An 18,025-nucleotide genomic window follows, 5' to 3' on the forward strand; every position below is an offset into this window, starting at 1 on the left:
GTCTTGAGTCTTTGCTCTTAACCAGACTATTGCTTCTGACACTTATTTCTACTTCCCATCTCCACCCCCAGCACCTGAACTCACAAACCTAAGGCCAAGTGGAAGGTCTAGGAGCCCCAAGAAAGAGGAAAGACAAGCAGGTAGAAAGAGTATGGCATTTCTCCAGAGCTGTGGCTGGCAGCCCCCAGCTCCCTGGTGGAAGTGGGCTCCTCTATTTGCAGAGGCAGCAGTTAAGAGCATACATTTGAGCCAGGCTGCCTGGGTCCATCTCTGGACCCACCACAAACTGGCTGAATGTGGGCAAGTTATATACCCTCTGTATACCTCAGTCACCTCTTGAGGTTGTGATGGGGAGCAAATGAGTTATATTTACAAAGTGCTTAGAACAGTGGCACAAAGAGTTAAAGAAACATTTGATAAATGCATTGTTACAATTTTTTGGGGGGAAGGTTTCTGAGATTGAACTCAGGGGCACTTGACCACTGAGCCACATCCCAGCCCTATTTTTTGTTTTTTATTTAGAGACAGGGGCTCACTGGGTTGTTTAGTGCCTCGCTTTTTTTTTCTTTTTTTTTTTTTGCTGAGGCCAGCTTTGAACTTGCAATTCTCCTGCCTCAGCCTCCTGAGCCATTAGGATTACAGGCATGGACCACAGTGCCAGGCTTGCATTGTTACTAATTTATTCTTACTTATAGATACATTTTTGCCTATCCCTCTGAAATCTGCAGCAGCAGGGGAGGCCCCCAATGTTAGTATGTCTGTGTTACAGACTGGAATACTGAGGCCCAGGTTACACAGTATCACAGCTGGCTTCCATCTTTACCTTCCGCCTCCCTATGATCCCAAGCCCCAAGTTAACTCTCCCCACAGTAACTCCATAAGGAAAAACATTTAACTTCTACACACACTCCCTAATGGTAAAGTCACAACCTTAACTTAAATATACAACCCTTTATCACTCTGCCCACTTCGAGCTAAAGCCTCTGTTTCAGACTAGAGAAACTTCAGCAACAACTGACTGGGGCATGTCAGTGAAAGAACTACCTGCTGCCACCTTCACCCCCCAAAGAGCCCACCTCTGTCTCTTCCTTCCTCTTAACTACTGGGCCTTGTGCTGGCTTTGAGAGCAGCTGCCCTTGATGAAACTGTCCAGCAACCCTGCCCCCACAATAAAGAACTTGAAGTAACCCTGTCAACCTGCAGAGCCACCAGCCTCAACTCCATTGCTTACCTGCCCTGTTACCTTGTGCTAGTCTCTTTACCTCCCTGAGTCCTTTCCTCCCCTGCAAAATGGGGATAGTGAGGGCTGGGGCTGTGGCTCAGTGGTAGAGCGCTTGCTTAATATATGTGAGGCACTGGGTTTGATTCTCAGCACCGCATATAAATAAATAAAAAATTAAGGTCCATCAACAACTAAAAAATAATTAAAAAAAAACAAAACGATCCATTGACAACTAAAAAACATTTTTAAAAAATGGGGATAGTGATCTGAGTTTGCCCCATCTTCTTCTTGTGCAGGGGGAGGCGCAATACAGTTTTGGAGGGGAGAGTGCTTTGTAACATTAAAGAGGGTGGCAGCAGAAGGACTGGTGATTTCAGCTGGACGCTCACTACCCTGTTGGAGCCACTTAGTGTAGAAACTCCCAGAATGTTCCATCTTTCTGCAGCATGGGGTGGAGGCCATGGCATTCTGGCCTTGGGGTTTGGAGAAAGAACCAGTGAGGTGTAGGAATGGGCGTTGAGATTTCTAGAGTGCCTGGGAGTGGTGAGATGAGAAAGTGGGGCACGAGTTAGAGTCCCCCACATCCACACCCCTAGCCCTGGAAACATACGACTGCCTTTAACCTGCTCTGGTGCCCCAGGGTCTGTGCACTTTATGTTTACGTACCCAGGCACCCAGACACACCCACATTCATGCCTCCACTTAAACCCAGCAACTCCCTTCTTTCTGTGGACTGCAGTCACCTCAGCCACCTTAGCTCTCCTAGAGCGCGGGCACATACACACACACACACATTCAACCACACAGAAGAGCACATGTTTGCTCATCTAAACACACATTCCCACAGTGCCTTTGTGTTCTTTGGCCTGAGAGTGTTTAGTGAGCATTTTATTTATGAAGCTTCAACAATCTGTAGAGTTTCATTCTAAGCATGTTGGGGGGTGGAGGTGGGAAAGTGTTCTAGGGCTGGGCTTGTGGTTCAGTGGTAGAGCACTTGTCTAGCATGTGTGAGGCACTGGGTTCGAGTCTCAGTACCGCATATAAATAATTAAAGGTTCATCGGCATAAAAAAAAATAATAAAAAAAATGTTCTAGCTTAAGAAAGAAGTTGACCTAGGTTTGAATCCTGGGTCCATCATTTTAGTAGCCATGAGACCTTGGGAAAGTTACTTAACTTCTCTAAACCTCTATCCTCATCTTAAAATGGCAATGGCACTCATAGGATTGTTGAGGATTAAATGCAACCATGTATGACTCTTGAAATAATGGACACTCGATAACTTAGTACTTTTAGTGCCTGCTAAAAGTACTAAGTTAATGTAATTTTTAAAGTCAGCTTAGGCTAGAAAAGAGGGAGGCATGTATACACACAGGACAGTTACTCCCTGAGTCTCCCTAACCCATGCTTTTTGCAAAGACTCCCTGGGACCAAGGAAACATGTAAACAACCCTAGCTTCCTCCTCCTCCGTCTGAAAGCTCCTGCCTCTTGCCCTCTGGTTGGAATGTTAGGAAGGAGAAGGGAAAAACCCAGGGCTGGTGGGTTGGAGAAACCCTGAGTCACCCCAGGGGGCTGAGGAACACTTGCTTCCAAAGTTGCAGTCACCCATTCTAGGTTTGTTGTTCTCTCTGTCAGGTTTCCTTTCTTCCCTGGGGACATCCCCCGCCTAGGCAGAGCTTCACTGTTGTCAGCAAAAGGGGCCCCCAAGGGACCCCCAGTAGGATGGGGTGGGGCAGCGGGTGCTGCTGCCACCCCGCTGCAGCTACATGTCTCCTCCCTGGGAACCTCCCCAGAGCCCAGCTTAGCTCTGTCCCCTAGCACTTCCAGAGCCCAGGCGGCTAGCTGGCTCCCCTTCCCTCCTCCTGCCCACCCCATCCTCCCAGAGAACAGAGGGCCCTGGCAGGGAAATGGGCAGGAGGGCAGTACCCTGGTTGCAGGGGCTTGGACGGGCCAAACAGCTGCCCACTCTCCCCTCTTTTGCCAATGGAAAAGCTTGCTGGAGAGGATAGCTTTCCCAGCCTGCCCTGCTGTGGGGGTGGAAGCATGGCATTCTGGGAGTTGTAGTCTTCATACTGTTCTGGTGACCCCTGTGCAGAGATCTGGGAAGGTAAAGAAGCTGGAGAGGGAATAGTGCAGGGGTATCTAGTGCCACGGCAGGAGGAAAGGAAGAGGGTAAGCATGAGTGGCTGGGGTTAGACAGGTAACACAAACCCAGAAGTCTTGCTTTTTATCTGGCTTCCTGTGATCTCATCCTCAGACCCCTGCTCTGAGGACACAGGGCTAAACATCTTGGTTTTGTTAGTGTTATTTTCTGGTACTGGGAATTTAATCTAAGAGCCGTTTACCACTGAGCTACATCCCCAGCCCTTCTTATTTTTTTTTTTTTTAATTTTTTATTTTGAGACAGGATCTTGATGAGTTGCCCAGGCTGACCTCAAATTTATGATCTTCCTGCCTCCAAGTAGCTGGGATTACAGGCATGTGCCACTGAGCCTGGCCAAACATCTTGTTTAGAGGCCAATTATATTGAGGCAATTAACAGAGTTTAAAACTCTAAGCAGATATAATTATGCCATTTTTCTTTTCTTTTCTTTCTGCTGTGCTGGGGATGGAACCCAAGGCCACTGAGCTACATCCCCTGCCCTCTCACCATGTTCTAATAGAGATAGAGAAGATGAGGATGAGGCAGCTGGCTCCTGGGCCATCTTCCCCTGGCATGGAGATCCCTTCTCTTAACCTTGGATCCTTAGACCTAAGACCCTTCCCCATGTTCCATCAGCGCTGCTCTGCCCTTACCTGAGGCAGAGAAAACAAGAGACTGGGAGAGAGTGTGTGGGGCGGGGTGGAGTAGACACAGCCTCGCGGATTCCCTCTCCCCAGAACAGGCCTGACATCTGGGCTGAGTTCCCCAAGCCTGGGGTAGGGTCACAGCTCGAGAGCCAGTGAAGGTAAATGCATGTGACTCAGCCCTCCCCTCACCAGGCCCTTATCTCTGGAGGCCAGAGCTTCCACCATTCCAGGCAGCCTGCCGATCTGTCCTCACCGCCCCTTCCCCATGCCCATTCTGCTGGGGCCTTGAGGGGAATAGGGGGCCAACCCAGCTGACTGCTCTGCCCTCTGCCCAGGAGGACCATGCGGCAGTAGCAGCCATGCTGCCCTTCCTGCTGGCCACACTGGGCACCACGGCCCTCAACAACAGCAACCCCAAGGACTACTGCTATAGTGCCCGCATCCGCAGCACTGTCCTGCAGGGCCTGCCCTTTGGGGGCGTCCCCACCGTGCTGGCTCTGGACTTCATGTGTTTCCTTGTGAGTTCCCACAGGCCACTCTCCACCCTGGGCACCCAGACCTTGTCCATCCCAGGCAAACACCTCCAATTCCGTCCACTCTCCCACCTGACCCTGACTCCTCAGGCTTCCCTGGGGAGGAACGCCCACCTTCCAGCCCCAGTCTAGCTTCCGAGAATTCACCCAAGCCAGGGGCATCCCCTTCTGAACCAAGAATTCAGGCCCCTTTGTCCCACTTCCCTGGCCGGTCCAGCAGGGGGCAGTGTCTCCACCAGCCGACTTCCCCTTCTTCCCCCAGGCACTGCTGTTCTTATTCTCTATCCTCCGGAAGGTGGCCTGGGACTATGGGCGGCTGGCCCTGGTGACGGATGCAGACAGGTAAGGGTGTGAGACCCTCCCTCCACCTCTGCACACACCCTCCTTATTCCATGTTGCTCAGGAATAGGAAAGAGCCAGCCCTCTCTTGTCCCCCTTTGTTAAGGGGGACAAGAGAGACCAGTCGCAGAGCCAGTATAGGGGGCCCAAGGACCCTTAATTGGGCCTCAGTCCCTTGCCAGTCCCCAGGGACTCTCCTTTGCCCCTGCTAACCCTGTCTGTTCTCTGTCCTCAGGCTTCGGCGGCAGGAGAGGGACCGAGTGGAACAGGAATAGTATGTGGGGCGCCAGCCCCTCATCCTCACTAAACCAGCTTTCCTTTTTCTTCCTCTCTCATGCTTCTCTTCTCTTCCTGCCAAGTTGCTGATTTCTTTTTGCAGTTTTCTCCTCTGCAGGCTCATGTTTCAGATTAACGCAGGCGGTATGCTTTGCAGAGCAGGGGGCTCCCCAGCTTGTCTCTGCTTCCCTACCCCCCTCTGCTCCCCCTCTGGGTCCCTGCCTGAGAGAAGTCCCTGCCTAGGTGTCTCTGCCTTCGCAGCCTTTGACCTTCACTGGCAGGAGGGGGAAGGACCATCCTCCAGGAGATCCCCAGCACAATCCCCAACATAATCATGCAGAGACAAGATTGGGTGTCCCCACTGGCTTCTCATCCCTAACAGATAGTTCTTCATGTTCCAGGGTCCCCTGCTCACCCCTTCTGGAGGCCTGGGAGGGGGGCTGCTCAAGGAGCCCCCAAGTCTGGCCTGTGTCTCTCATTGTGGTCTCTGTCTATAGGACTGGAGTTGGAGCTGTGGCAGCTGCTGGGACAGGGAACGGGGAGGTTAAGGCCCCTCCTGAGAGACATCTTCCAGTCCCCTATCCCTATGAGCTGTCCTAGTCCAGCTTCCCATTACTGGCCCTTTGCCCTGCTGGTCAGCACTGGAACTGCAGAGCCCTTTAACCTTGTTTCTCTTCCACCTGGGCCTTGATGAGGACACCCTCCTCTGTCGTGCCCGGCTGCCCAGCACCGGTGCCCCTGAAGGGAACGGGCTCATCTGAGGGAGGCAGGGTAGAGGGCGACCACTCCTGCTTCAGCCTCTGCGCTTTCTATGCTTCCTGTAGTGCTAGAGCTCTGGGTGCCCACAGCCGCTCCCTTGGGGCTCACACCTGCCTCTGATCTCTCATCTCCCCCACCCCTCAGCGTGGCCTCAGCTATGCATGGGGATAGTCATGACCGGTATGAACGCCTCACCTCTGTCTCCAGCTCCGTCGACTTTGACCAAAGGGACAACGTGAGTATCCTCCCCAAAACATTTTAGCCCTCCCAGCACCAGGGCATGTGGGCTGAGCAACCTCTAGCTCACGATGGTACAGGCCAGGGACGCTGCTGCTTCTCAGCAAGAAAAGTGAATTTACTGAGAGTCATAGAACAGCCACCCCAGCCCAGAGCTCCTGGCTCCTGTCCATGTCTCAGTCTCTCACCATCCTAAGCCTAACGTCTGTAAATCCCAGATTTTGTTTGTCAAAATAGTTCTATGCTCACCTCTGCTGTTGATTAATCCTAAGGCCACCTTTCCTCCTTAGACATGTTTACAGAAATCATAATAAGCCTTCTGGGCCTGTATAGCAAAACATACGGTCTCTGAAAGATTGTTCAGAGACTGTAGGTTGGCAGCCCTGACCGAGAGGCTAGCTGACCTGCTGGGGTCGGGGCTGAGTAGCAGTGGCCCCTCCAATCCTGGCAGTTCGCAGGAGTCCCACACTCCCTTCCATATCAGACCCAGCATGCAGGTGTTACCTGCCTGGCCCTCTGTCATCCTGAGGGTGAGAGTCCCGGGCTGAACTCTAATCCTCAGACTGGGTTAGCCATTTCCAGTTCAGCTTAGACTGGGGGTCTGGGGGTGGCAGCTCCTGCAGCAGCCCCGGCGGAAGATGGCTGTCAGCTTCTTGAATTGGACTCCTGTGGGTAAGTGGCAAGGCTAAGGTTTCATCCCTGCTAGCCAGAGGTGTTCAGATGGTCCCTAGACCCTGGCAATGCCCAGGGAGCATGATGTGCATCTAGACTGAAGGTGCCTTCTTCCCAGTCCGCTAGGCCCTGGCCTTTTCCTGGTAGGAGGTTTGGTGCTAGTTCTCTGTGCCCAGCTCTCCCCTGTAGCTCCCACCTTCTGCCTGAAGGCAGGCCTGGGGATAGAGGAGGGAGACCCTGGGTTTGGGTCCCTCCAGAGTAGACTAGAAGACAGAGGCAGGGAATCAGGCAGCCTAGCCGTCCCCTCTGATTTTGGCAGCCATGTTGCAAACTTCTCTTAGCTGGAGGTTAGTGGACCCCACTACTCTGCCTATAATCTCAAACTGTCCCGTCCCGTCCTGGCCCACACACCACAGGGTTTCACAGGATTCTGTAGCTCTGGACATGAAGGTCCACAGAAAACCTGGTTTGGCCTTGGGCCTTTTTCATCTCTGATGGCAGGAACATTCCCTCTCCTCTCTCCCCATCCCTGGGATTGGGCTCATTCCTGGGGCATGGGGTTTTTCTCCAGGAGCGTGGGCGGTTGTGGGAGCTGTGCCAAGGTGAGCCATAGCCTGGAGGTGATTATGAGAGTGGGGTGCGTTGGGCTTGAGGAGGAGGGGAGTTGGGGTTGCTGGGCTAGGGCCTCCAGCTGATAGCCTTCTGTCCCCCCCCAGGGCTTCTGTTCCTGGCTGACAGCCATCTTCAGGATAAAGTAAGTGAAAGGTCTCCAAGCTCTAAAGAAAGAGAAAAAACAGAAAAAAAACGTCAGAACCTGACATCTCCCTACAAAATCCAGAGGCCAGAAGCTTTGAGGGCCCTAGTAGTGCTAACCAGCCCAGCACTCCAGTCCCTGCTCCCGGAGGCCAGGCCGTGAGGCTGAGCAGTGGGGGTGCCTGGCCTCTGCACTCTCCTGGATACTCACTTTATCCCAGTCTTTTCTGTGGTACCCTGCCCGGGGAGGGGGCAGCCCTGCCCTCATCTCTCCGTGCCCCCCCACACGCCTTGAGAGCGGGGGGGCTGGAGCCCCTGCCTCAGCCTCCGTGCAGCCAACGGGTGGGGGCCTCAGTCAGGCCAGGATCAGCCCGCCAGGCCTCAGGCAGGAGCCAGTGTCCAGCAGGCAGAACTCAGGAGCCCCAGCCAGAGGCCTGCAGGCAGGCAGTGAGCGCTGGGACAGGCAGGAGGCTCGGCAGGTCAGCACTGCCCCCGGCCCCAGGCCCCTTCCCAAGTATGGCTGCTTCCAGCTCAGCCAGCTCCCCAAGGGCACCGCTGCTGCCCCACCTCTGCCCCTTTCTGTCACCACGCCCACTCCAGGTCCTTCTCCCCATGCTTCCTCCCCCTCAGATTTTCCTCTTCCTTTCACTCCATTTCTTCTCTTCTTCTTTTACTCCTTCTTTCCTTCTAGCCCTTGAGTCCCTTCCCTTCTCCATGCATTCCTTCTGTCTTCTCTCTCCCACCCCGCTTCCCCCTACCCAGGAATCCCAGACCAAGAGGGCCCCTTTCACCCCCATGCTGCTGCCAGGTCAGCAGGGCTAGGGTGGATTTGGGGTGAGAGAGAACAAGCAGGCTGGTCCTGACCCCGTCCTCTGCCCCGCCCCCATGGCCTGCAGGGACGACGAGATCCGGGACAAGTGTGGGGGCGATGCAGTGCACTACCTGTCCTTCCAGCGGCACATCATCGGGCTGCTGGTTGTCGTGGGAGTCCTCTCCGTGGGCATCGTGCTACCTGTCAACTTCTCAGGGGACCTGCTGGGTCAGTGAGGGCCCATAGGGTCAGGGTGGAAGTGGAGGCACAGGAGACACATGCCCGGCCCAATCATCAACCTCTTCCTCTTCCCCCTTCCAGAGAACAATGCCTACAGTTTTGGGAGAACCACCATTGCCAACTTGAAATCAGGGTGAGGCCGGAAACTGGTTGTGGTCTGGGCTCTGCAGCCAGAGTCTGGGCAGGGGGTGGGGGAGATGGAGCATCATCAGTGGAGAAGGTGGCTGAGGCCACAGAGATGGTTGGAGACAACCAGGGCAGAACCTGCTAGGGATCTCTAAGGATGACCACCTGTGGAGGAGGGAGTGACCTTCAGTCCAGGGAAGGCTGGCCAGGGCAAGTTGAAGGATACCATAAAGCCAGTGGGTCAGGCATGAAGCAATGACCTCTTGAGGACACTTTCATTAGAATAGAACAGTTTTGGGGCCTAGGGGCTGTGAGATATGGGGCCCAGCCTGTGAGCGATCAGTGCCGAAGACTGGTGGCAGTAGAGGGGCCTCTTCCATGTGAAGGGGTTCACTCAGCAAGAGGTTGGGAGCATCTCAGTGTGTCCCAGCCCAGTGGCCCCCAGGGATCCCCTCTGCCCCACACAGGAACAACCTGCTATGGCTGCACACCTCCTTCGCCTTCCTGTACCTGCTGCTCACAGTCTACAGCATGCGCAGACACACCTCCAAGATGCGCTACAAGGAGGATGATCTGGTGAGTGAGGCAGAGCCTCCGGCCCACCCGTCCCTACCCCCAGCCTCATCCATGCTCTGAGGCCATGACTGCTCAGCCTTCAGGGGTGTTGGCTGTGGAGTTAGGCCATTTGGCTTAGGAACCCCCATCCTGTAAGTTGCGTGCCCTCCCTAAAGCCTTGGTTTCCTCACCTGTGAAATGGGATAATAGTACCTTTCTCAAGGCTGTTGGGAAGGTGAAATGTGGCAGTGCCCCTGCACACCCATGCGGGGCCTGGCCTGGGGAAAGAGCTGCAGCTGGTATATGGTAGTCACGGTCCTTTGCCACCTAGTCACTCACCACACCAGTGCTGGGTGCCTGTTCCATGCCAGCCACCACTGCGTCCTCAGGCTCCAAGCCTCTGAGAGTAGCACCCACCCACCCTGTAACCTCTCACAGAGCAAGGCTAGCGGCCTCTTCTTTTGTCTTTGTCATTTGGTTTCCATTAGAAGCACAACTCTGGCTTTCCCTGGGGCCTGTCATACCCCTAAGATCTCTCCCACCCTGTCTGCTCCTCTCCGCTCACCGTTTCAAAACAAAGCCCCTCTCCAGCCCCTCCCTGCACACCCTGGCTCCCCTGGGTGAGACCTTGGGAAGGAAAACTTGCCCCCCTCTCATCCAGGTGAAGCGGACTCTCTTCATCAACGGAATCTCCAAATACGCAGAGTCAGAAAAGATCAAGAAGCACTTCGAGTGAGTAAGCTGCCCCCTCCCCAGCCTTAGGTCTGCAGACTCTCTCTTGTCCCTAAGAGCATCCCCATACTCTGGAACTCAGAGGTCTGCAGCAGGGTAGAGGTCAGATCAGGAAAGATGGCCTCTCATTCCAGGGTAGTATAGCACGCAGCCTGGGTGCTAGGCCCCTTTAAGAGTAGGAGAGGGCTGGAGGATTGTGTGCTTAGCATGCTCAGGTCCCGGGGTGTTCAATTAGCATGTTCAATTCCCAGCATCCTCTCTCTCCACCTAAAGAGCAGGAGAAATAAAGTAAAATATTGCCGAGTACAACATTGGTTCCCTCCACCATACCACAACTCCTCCCAACTTGGACTAGGTTGTTGGCCCAGGGTACGTTGAAAATGTGCTGCTTCTTTAAAATTATCAGTGGCATTTTGAAGTTCATGGGTTCCCCTGGGCTGTGTGTGGTGTGAGGATTTTTAGCTCTGGAGTTCTGTCTGGAGGAGAGGCATCTCCAGGACAACCAGGTGGCCAGACACTGGAGAGAAGGACAGAGACACTGAGGGGCAAAGAGGGCACTCACCTTGTCCCCCCATGGCCAGGGGTGTACCTTGGGGCAGCTCATGGGGGGAGGGAGTCTTAGTTAATGGCCCATCTGTGTGAATATGTAGGGACAATTTGGTACAGAATTGGGGGACCTTTCATACATTCCTCTGTTCACTCACCAAAGTTTCTCAAGTGCTGGTGGTCATGAGTTGCTCTTATGGGCTTTGGGACTCCAAAAGATGAATGAAAAGTCATCAGGCTCTCGGGGTTCACACCGTGGAGATCAGCCTCAGGAGCTAGACCAGGATCTGATCAGAGATGGGTCTCAGTGTGTGGTTAGAGTCAAGAGTCAGCAGTGGTCATGATAATGGTGGTCTTGACCAGGACATGAACTGTGGTTAGAATCAGGGTGTATTCTTGGAATTGGATCTGCAGTCACTTGGCCTGAATCAGAGTTCAGTCACTGTCCTGGATCAGGCCAGCATGCGACCCAATCAGGGACAGAGGTTGGGCAGGGTTAGGAGTCAGTATTGAATCAGGGTCAGATTTCCAGGGCCCAGTGTTACAGGGTTAAGCCTGGGTTGAGGTTGGCATTATTGAATGGATACTCATTCACTTATTGTACGTGTTCTATGTGACAGGCATAGATACATTAGAAATAAACCCTGTCCTCACACAGTTTACAGAACACCTGTCAAAATTAGATCTTCCTTGCTGGGCGCAATGGTGCATGCCCGTAATCCCAGTGGCTTTGGAGGCTGAGGCAGAGGGATCACAAGTTCAAAGCCAGCCTCAGCAATGGAGAGGTGCTAAGCAACTCAGTGAGACCCTGTTTCTAAATAAAATACAAAATAGGGCTGAGGATGTGGCTCAGTGGTCAAGTACCCCTGAGTTCAATCCCTGGTACCTCCCGCTCCCAAAAATTAGATCTTCTTTGGTCAGCGTGAGGGAACTATCTGGGGTCTCATCCAAGGTTCCAGCTGTGTTCAGCATTGGGGTCCATTTGGGTCAGGACTGAGGATAGTGTGTGCTCAGAATTCAGTGACATTTTCATATTCTTGTCCAGTTGGAATCAGCTGTCAGCTGATACCTATTGTGCTGATGTCTGTTCTCTTAATGCAAATACCTGGTGCACTGTGTCCCTGTGCTGGGGAAGGAGCAGAGGCTACACCAGGAAACAAGGAAAGAAAGGCCCGCCCTCACTTGCTTGCCTCTTAGTCAGGGGAGGCAGATAACGAACAATGAGCTAGCAGCAGACACTATGTCAAGTCAGGGAGTTGCTAAGATCCAAAGCAGGGAAAAAGGCAGAGTGACAGGGGTCAGTATGTGTTGCTCTTTCCAGTGGGGTGGGCACCAGACGACCCTATCAGGGCAGAAACCTGAGCACAGTGAGGGAGTGGACCTGCTTGTAGCCTCCTGTTCACTCAGCACTCGGTGTGGTGCACCTACTCGGGGTTTCAGGCCAGGAAGACGAAAGAAGAACCAGACCCGTTGGGAGTGACTAGGGAAGTTACAGTCCTGGTTGTTTGTTTAATGGGTTGTTCTAGAGCTTTCTTTAGCTTTCTTTAGGAAACAATCTGTGATTAAAATCAGTGATCAGCTCATAAGCAGGGGTGAGAGAGCTCTTAATTGGAGTTTTGGGGATCAGTGGGAGGAGCACTGTGGAATAGGCATATCATTGGTCCATTTGGTCAGCCCAGTTTATTGAGCACCTCTATATGCAAGTGATTAGGACAGGCCTGGGTATACAGTGATAAGCAAGAGGCAGCTCTTGTCCTCGTTGAGCTTCTGGGGTGGTCATCAAGGTCAGTGAGAGCTGTGATCCAGGTCTGGGGTCTGTCTGGATTGGAGGTCTGTCTCAACAGACTAGGGAACATCCCATTTGCAAAATCAGAGGCCTGTGCAGCTGGTTTAGAGGATCTGCCATTAGTCTAGGGAGAATGAGAGCATGCCCTTCCAAAGAGGAAACCTAAAATGTTGTGAGCAACAGCAGTGTCAGGGAAAGTTCTGTCAGCTCCTGGAAGGTTCATTTACAAGGACCCCATCTCAGATTTAAATTGCTCAATTCTCATGAGTTTGCCAAGTCCATCTCGTTGCTTTAGAACTGTATCTCAAGGATCTTTAATACTTGGAGGTCCTTCATTAAAATTTTAATAAAACATAAAAAGATAGGGACTCAGTCTAGGTTAAGGTTAGGATCCAGGAGCAGTATGCAATCAGATTTAAAAAGGAACTGCTGGGCTGGGGATATAGCTCAGTTGGTAGAGTGCTTGCCTCTCATGCACAAGGCCCTGGGGGTTCAATCCCCACTACCACAAAAAAAAAAAAAAAAGGAACTGCTGCACCACTCAATGAGGGAGCATTCAAAGAGCCCTGCCAGACACCGAGCGTTGGTGAGTCAGACATGTCTCTCTAGTCAATCTCAAATCAAGGTTAGGGAATTCGTTTGGGGACTAGGTCATCTGTAGACAGGACTATACGTTGGTTGGGGTAGTCAAGTCCGAGTGTTGGATCAGGACAAGAACTGTCTTCTGCAAACAGGGTTAAGCAAACAGCTTAACTAGAAACAGTTTCTTTCAACCTCAAGTTCATAGCCTTGCATAAGAATCAAGCCCCAGCCTTGGCCTAGCCCGGGTGTCCTCACCACATCTGGGTTCATCACACACACTGCCTTCACAGCTCCCATGCATACCTGTGCCCCACCCCACTTGGATGAGCATGAGGAGGAATTTCAAAGTTTCAATCTTGCCAGGCATGGTGGCACGTATACCTATAATCCCATCTACATGGGAGGCTGAAGCCAGCCTAGGCAACTTAGCAAGATCCTATCTAAAAATAAAAGGAAATCAAAAGGACTGAGATGAAGCTCAGTAGTAAGACACTTGTCTATTGTGCACAAGGATTGGGTTCAAGCTCTACTGTGCAAAAAAAAACACCTGGGTTCAATTCCCAGCACTGTAAAACAAAACAGCAAAGTGGTTTTTTTTAGTTTTGGTTTTGGTACAGGGGATCAAACCGAGGAGCACTTAACCACTAAGCCACATCCCCACCCCACCCCACCCCTTTTTATTTTTTTATTTAGAGATAGGGCCTCACTGAGCTGCTTAGGGCCTCACTAGGTTGCTGAGGCTGGCTTTGAACTTAACAATCTTGCTGCCTCAGGCTGCCAAGTCACTGGGATTACAGACGTGCACCACTACCCCTGGCTAACAGGAAAGTCTTATTTCTGGGGAACTGTCACTTCTGTAGACTGTGAAAAGCGGTGCTCGGATTGGGGATGTGTGTCTGCAAGAAATGGAGTCCTGAGTGACAGGCCGGCAGGTGGCCAGTGTCACTGCAGAGGATGACAACTGGATTCTGTTTTAGGGAGGCCTACTCCAATTGCACGGTTCTTGAGGCCCGCCCCTGTTACAACGTGGCTCGACTTATGTTCCTTGATGCTGAGAGGTACCAGGGCTGGGGGCAGGGGAGGGTGACACCAAGGGCCCCCCGCCCATTGTGGAGAGCATCTTGACTGCCACATGAGAACCTAGGTCCCCTTCCAGGTGCTTCAAGGGCATTTGAATTTAATTCAACCCTCAAAGTACCTATTATTTCAACTCTGGAAAGAGCAAGGCCTGGGTGGGGGCGTGTCTGGACCACGCATCCTAAACAAATCCAAGAACAGGCAGCTCCTGACCTTAGGGAATGGGTCTCTCCAGCTGAGCTTCCTACCCATCCTCCCAAGCCAGACCCAGCCACACTGGATGCTGGGTGACAGGCACTTGGGTTCCACAGGAAGAAGGCCGAGCGGGGAAAGCTCTACTTCACTAACCTGCAGAGCAAGGAGAACGTGCCCACCATGATCAACCCCAAGCCCTGCGGCCACCTCTGCTGCTGCGTGGTGCGCGGCTGCGAGCAGGTATGATGTGAGCTGGTGGCTGGGCCCCCACAACCCTTGACAGGTCGCAGGAGGACTGCATAGATCTGGGAGAGACAAGTCGTAGCAGAGATGAGTGCACCTCCCGCGACCCCAGAAATGAACGCACTAACAGGCATGGGGCACAGTAAGACCCAAAAGGAAACAGACTCCCAGAGGAGGCTAGACTGGGTCCCCTGCCCCAGTGGGTCCCCACCTGTCCCTGGAATCCTCAGAGCCCCAGTTCCCACCGTTGGGTTTGTCCTGTTCATATAGTGACCAGATTTTCAAACCCCAGATTAGAAAACAGAAAGAAAGAAAGAAAGAAAAAGTCAGATAGAAGCTGCGTGAACACCTATAATTTCTGAAGTGTGCAGAGGCAGAAGAATCACAAGTTCAAGGCCAGCCTGGGCAACTTGGCAAGACTCTGTCTCAAAATGGAAAATAAAAATAAAAAGGACTTGGGATGCAGCTCAGTGGTAGAGCACCCTGGGGTTTGATCCTTAGAACCATTTAAAAAAAAAAAAAATAGCCTTGTGCTGTATTGATTAACAGCAGTGACCTTGGGCAATTTCTTTAACTGCTCTGTGCCTTGTTTCCTTGTTTATAAGATGGGGCTAATTCTACCTACCTTGTAAGATACTCCACACATGTAAAAAAGCCTCAAGGATGCTGGGCACAGTGGTGCACGCCTGTAATCCCAACAACTTTAGAGGCTAAGGCAGGAGGATCTCAAGTTTGAGACCAGCCTCACCAACTTAGTGAGGCCTTGTCTTAAAATTTTTTTAAAAAGGGCTGGGATTTGGGCTGGGGTTGTGGCTCAGTGGTAGAGCACTCGCCTAGCATGTACGAGGCACTGGGTTCAATCCTCAGCACCACATAAATGTAAAATAAAGATATTGTGTCCACCTAAAACTAAAAAAATAAATATTAAAAAAATAAAAGGGCTGGGATGTAGCTCTGTGGTAGAGTGGGTTCAATCCCCAGTCCCGCAAAAATAAAATAATAATTTTTTTTTTTTAATATTTTTTTAGTTGTAGATGGACACAATATCTTTATTTATTTTTTTATGTGGTGCTGAGGATCGAACCCAGGGCCTCACACGTGCTAGACGAGCGCTCTACCACTGAGCTATGGTCCCAGCCCCATAAAATAATAATTTAAAACAATTCAAGGATCAAGACTGGCAGGTAGTGAGCACACGGCCTCTGGGTACCAGCCCGTCCCTATGATCAGAGCCCCTGGCCCTTGCCCACCCTGGCAGGTGGAGGCCATTGAGTACTACACAAAGCTGGAGCAGAAGCTGAAGGAGGACTACAAGCGAGAGAAGGAGAAGGTGAACGAGAAGCCTCTAGGCATGGCATTTGTCACCTTCCACAATGAGACCATCACCGCCATGTGAGCCCCCCACCCTGCCCTCACCCCTGGCCCTTGTCCCCAAACAGCCCGCTGGGACTCCCAGGTCCCTGTGCTCACAGCCAACATTGGCAGTGGGATCCCCAGCGGGGGCCACAGTAACTGGTGCCCGTTCCCCAGCATCCTGAAGGACTTCAACGTGTGTAAGTGCCAGGGCTGCACCTGTCGTGGGGAGCCACGGCCCTCCTCCTGCAGTGAGTCCCTGCACATCTCTAACTGGACCGTGTCCTATGCCCCCGACCCCCAGAACATCTACTGGTGAGCAAAAGGGATGGCAGCAGTGGGGAGGAGGAGGTCGGGGAGGGAATCGGTGTCACTGGGGACCAGTTGGGTCCTCGGTCCCTGGAGTGATCCCTCCCTCGCCTTCCCAGGGAGCACCTCTCCATCCGCGGCTTCATCTGGTGGCTGCGCTGCCTGGTCATCAATGTCGTCCTCTTCATCCTCCTCTTCTTCCTCACCACCCCGGCCATCATCATCACCACCATGGACAAGTTCAACGTCACCAAGCCTGTGGAGTACCTCAACGTGAGGCCCACACCCACCCAGCCCTTCAGGACCATAGATGCCAGGCGCTGAAGGCCTCCTCCCCACTGCCCAGCCTGGCTCTGGTCCTGTTTGTCCCTGCCTGGCACCTCCAAGATGCCCCCAGGGGAGGCCACCCTTGGGTTTACAACTCCTAGAGAGACACCCAGGGAAGAGAGTCCAGTCCTAATCAACCATGTGACCTTGGAAAAGTCCCTTTTTCTCATCCCTCTGTCTTTTCAACTGGGAATTGGCAGGGTTAGACTAGATCCTTGGCTTCACTTAGAGTCCGATCCCTTTATCAGCATGAAACCCATGTGGGAAAGCAGGCTTTGCAGGTAACAGTGGGGTGGACATTTCTGCCTGGCCTCCCTGCCCCCCCACCACCAGGTACACAGCATACTGCTTTAGAATCCAACATTCAAAGAAGGACAGTCTGCCAGACGCTATGGCACTTGCCTGCTTCTCCAGCTACTTGGGAGGCTGAAGCAGGAGGATTGCTTGAGCCCAGGAGTCTGAGGCTGCCTAGGCAATGTCGAAAGACCCTGTCTGTCTCAACAAAATCAGCCGAAGGAAGACAGTTTGAAAATCACTGAGTGATAACAGCATAGAGGATAAGACCCAGACCCCCTGTGCAGATCCCCCCACTTCACAGCTTGCTAGCTGGGTCAGTTATCTGCTCTCTTTTCCCCATAGTTGACCCATCCTATAAAATGGGCCAGTGTCATTATTGAGAGGATTAACATTTACAAAGTACATCAGTGCTTGCACATAGTAGGTGTTCATCAAGGGCGTATCATTCACCCTGGAACTGTCCTTGTTTACGGCCTGGCTCTCCAGGTGTTTTGGACTTCTGACATGGGGCCCGGAGAGCTGTGGGCCCAGGACTCAGTGGGGGAGGAGGCAGGTGTGCAAAACAAGCTGGGCCCACTGAACTGACCCCTGTCCCATGTCCCTTGCAGAACCCCATCATCACCCAGTTCTTCCCTACCCTGCTGCTGTGGTGCTTCTCGGCTCTGCTCCCCACCATCGTCTACTACTCTGCCTTCTTTGAAGCCCACTGGACACGGTGAGGTCACACACTGTCTGCGGTGGCCTCTAGTTGTACACTGACCCCACTGGGGAAAGGGTAGCCCTTTGCCATTCGGGCTGCCTGCCCTGCCAGCCCAATGCTGGCAGGGAATGGATGGAGCCCTGCGTCCTCACCTTGGGGAGCCCCCCTTCTCTGGGAACCATCTAGGGACACTGTCTTGGTCTTGGAGGCTAGGCTTATCTGACCTCTGACCCCTGCTTGCCCTTCAGCTCCGGGGAAAACAGGACCACCATGCACAAGTGCTACACCTTCCTCATCTTTATGGTGCTGCTCCTGCCCTCTCTGGGACTGAGCAGGTGAGTTTCAGCGGATGGGATGGGAGCCAGGTCCGGGGTTGGAAGGGAGACAGTTCAGGCTCCTGCTCTACAAAGCAAGAGCACACCATCCAGAGCCTGGCCATCCCCAGGCCTCCTGAGATATGTGTCCTGTGTCTGGGGCCTCTCCAGAGGCTCATGAGGGGACACCCCCTCCCTTGGTATTCTGTGCCACCCCCACCCCACCCCACCCCATTTCTCTCCTCCCCTCCA

General features: G+C 52.8%; 1 protein-coding gene across 1 annotated transcript in view; it reads left to right on the plus strand.

The window, feature by feature from the left end:
- Positions 1–3,908: 3,908 nt before the first annotated feature.
- Tmem63b (transmembrane protein 63B) overlaps positions 3,909–18,025 on the plus strand; it is a 17,900-nt gene continuing 3,783 nt past the window's right edge. The window contains exons 1-17 of the mRNA XM_048805730.1: positions 3,909–4,169; positions 4,347–4,529; positions 4,807–4,886; positions 5,119–5,157; positions 6,063–6,153; positions 7,544–7,581; positions 8,477–8,619; positions 8,713–8,764; positions 9,225–9,333; positions 9,974–10,044; positions 13,936–14,016; positions 14,347–14,470; positions 15,732–15,865; positions 16,004–16,141; positions 16,255–16,408; positions 17,368–17,474; positions 17,708–17,794. Coding sequence (XP_048661687.1) covers positions 4,371–4,529; positions 4,807–4,886; positions 5,119–5,157; positions 6,063–6,153; positions 7,544–7,581; positions 8,477–8,619; positions 8,713–8,764; positions 9,225–9,333; positions 9,974–10,044; positions 13,936–14,016; positions 14,347–14,470; positions 15,732–15,865; positions 16,004–16,141; positions 16,255–16,408; positions 17,368–17,474; positions 17,708–17,794 — 1,607 coding nt within the window. The 5' untranslated portion in view covers positions 3,909–4,169; positions 4,347–4,370. The remainder of the gene's footprint in view (positions 4,170–4,346; positions 4,530–4,806; positions 4,887–5,118; positions 5,158–6,062; positions 6,154–7,543; positions 7,582–8,476; positions 8,620–8,712; positions 8,765–9,224; positions 9,334–9,973; positions 10,045–13,935; positions 14,017–14,346; positions 14,471–15,731; positions 15,866–16,003; positions 16,142–16,254; positions 16,409–17,367; positions 17,475–17,707; positions 17,795–18,025) is intronic.

The sequence above is a fragment of the Marmota marmota genome, unplaced genomic scaffold (assembly GCF_001458135.2).
Source record: "Marmota marmota marmota unplaced genomic scaffold, marMar, whole genome shotgun sequence".
In the NCBI taxonomy this organism is placed as follows: domain Eukaryota; kingdom Metazoa; phylum Chordata; class Mammalia; order Rodentia; family Sciuridae; genus Marmota; species Marmota marmota.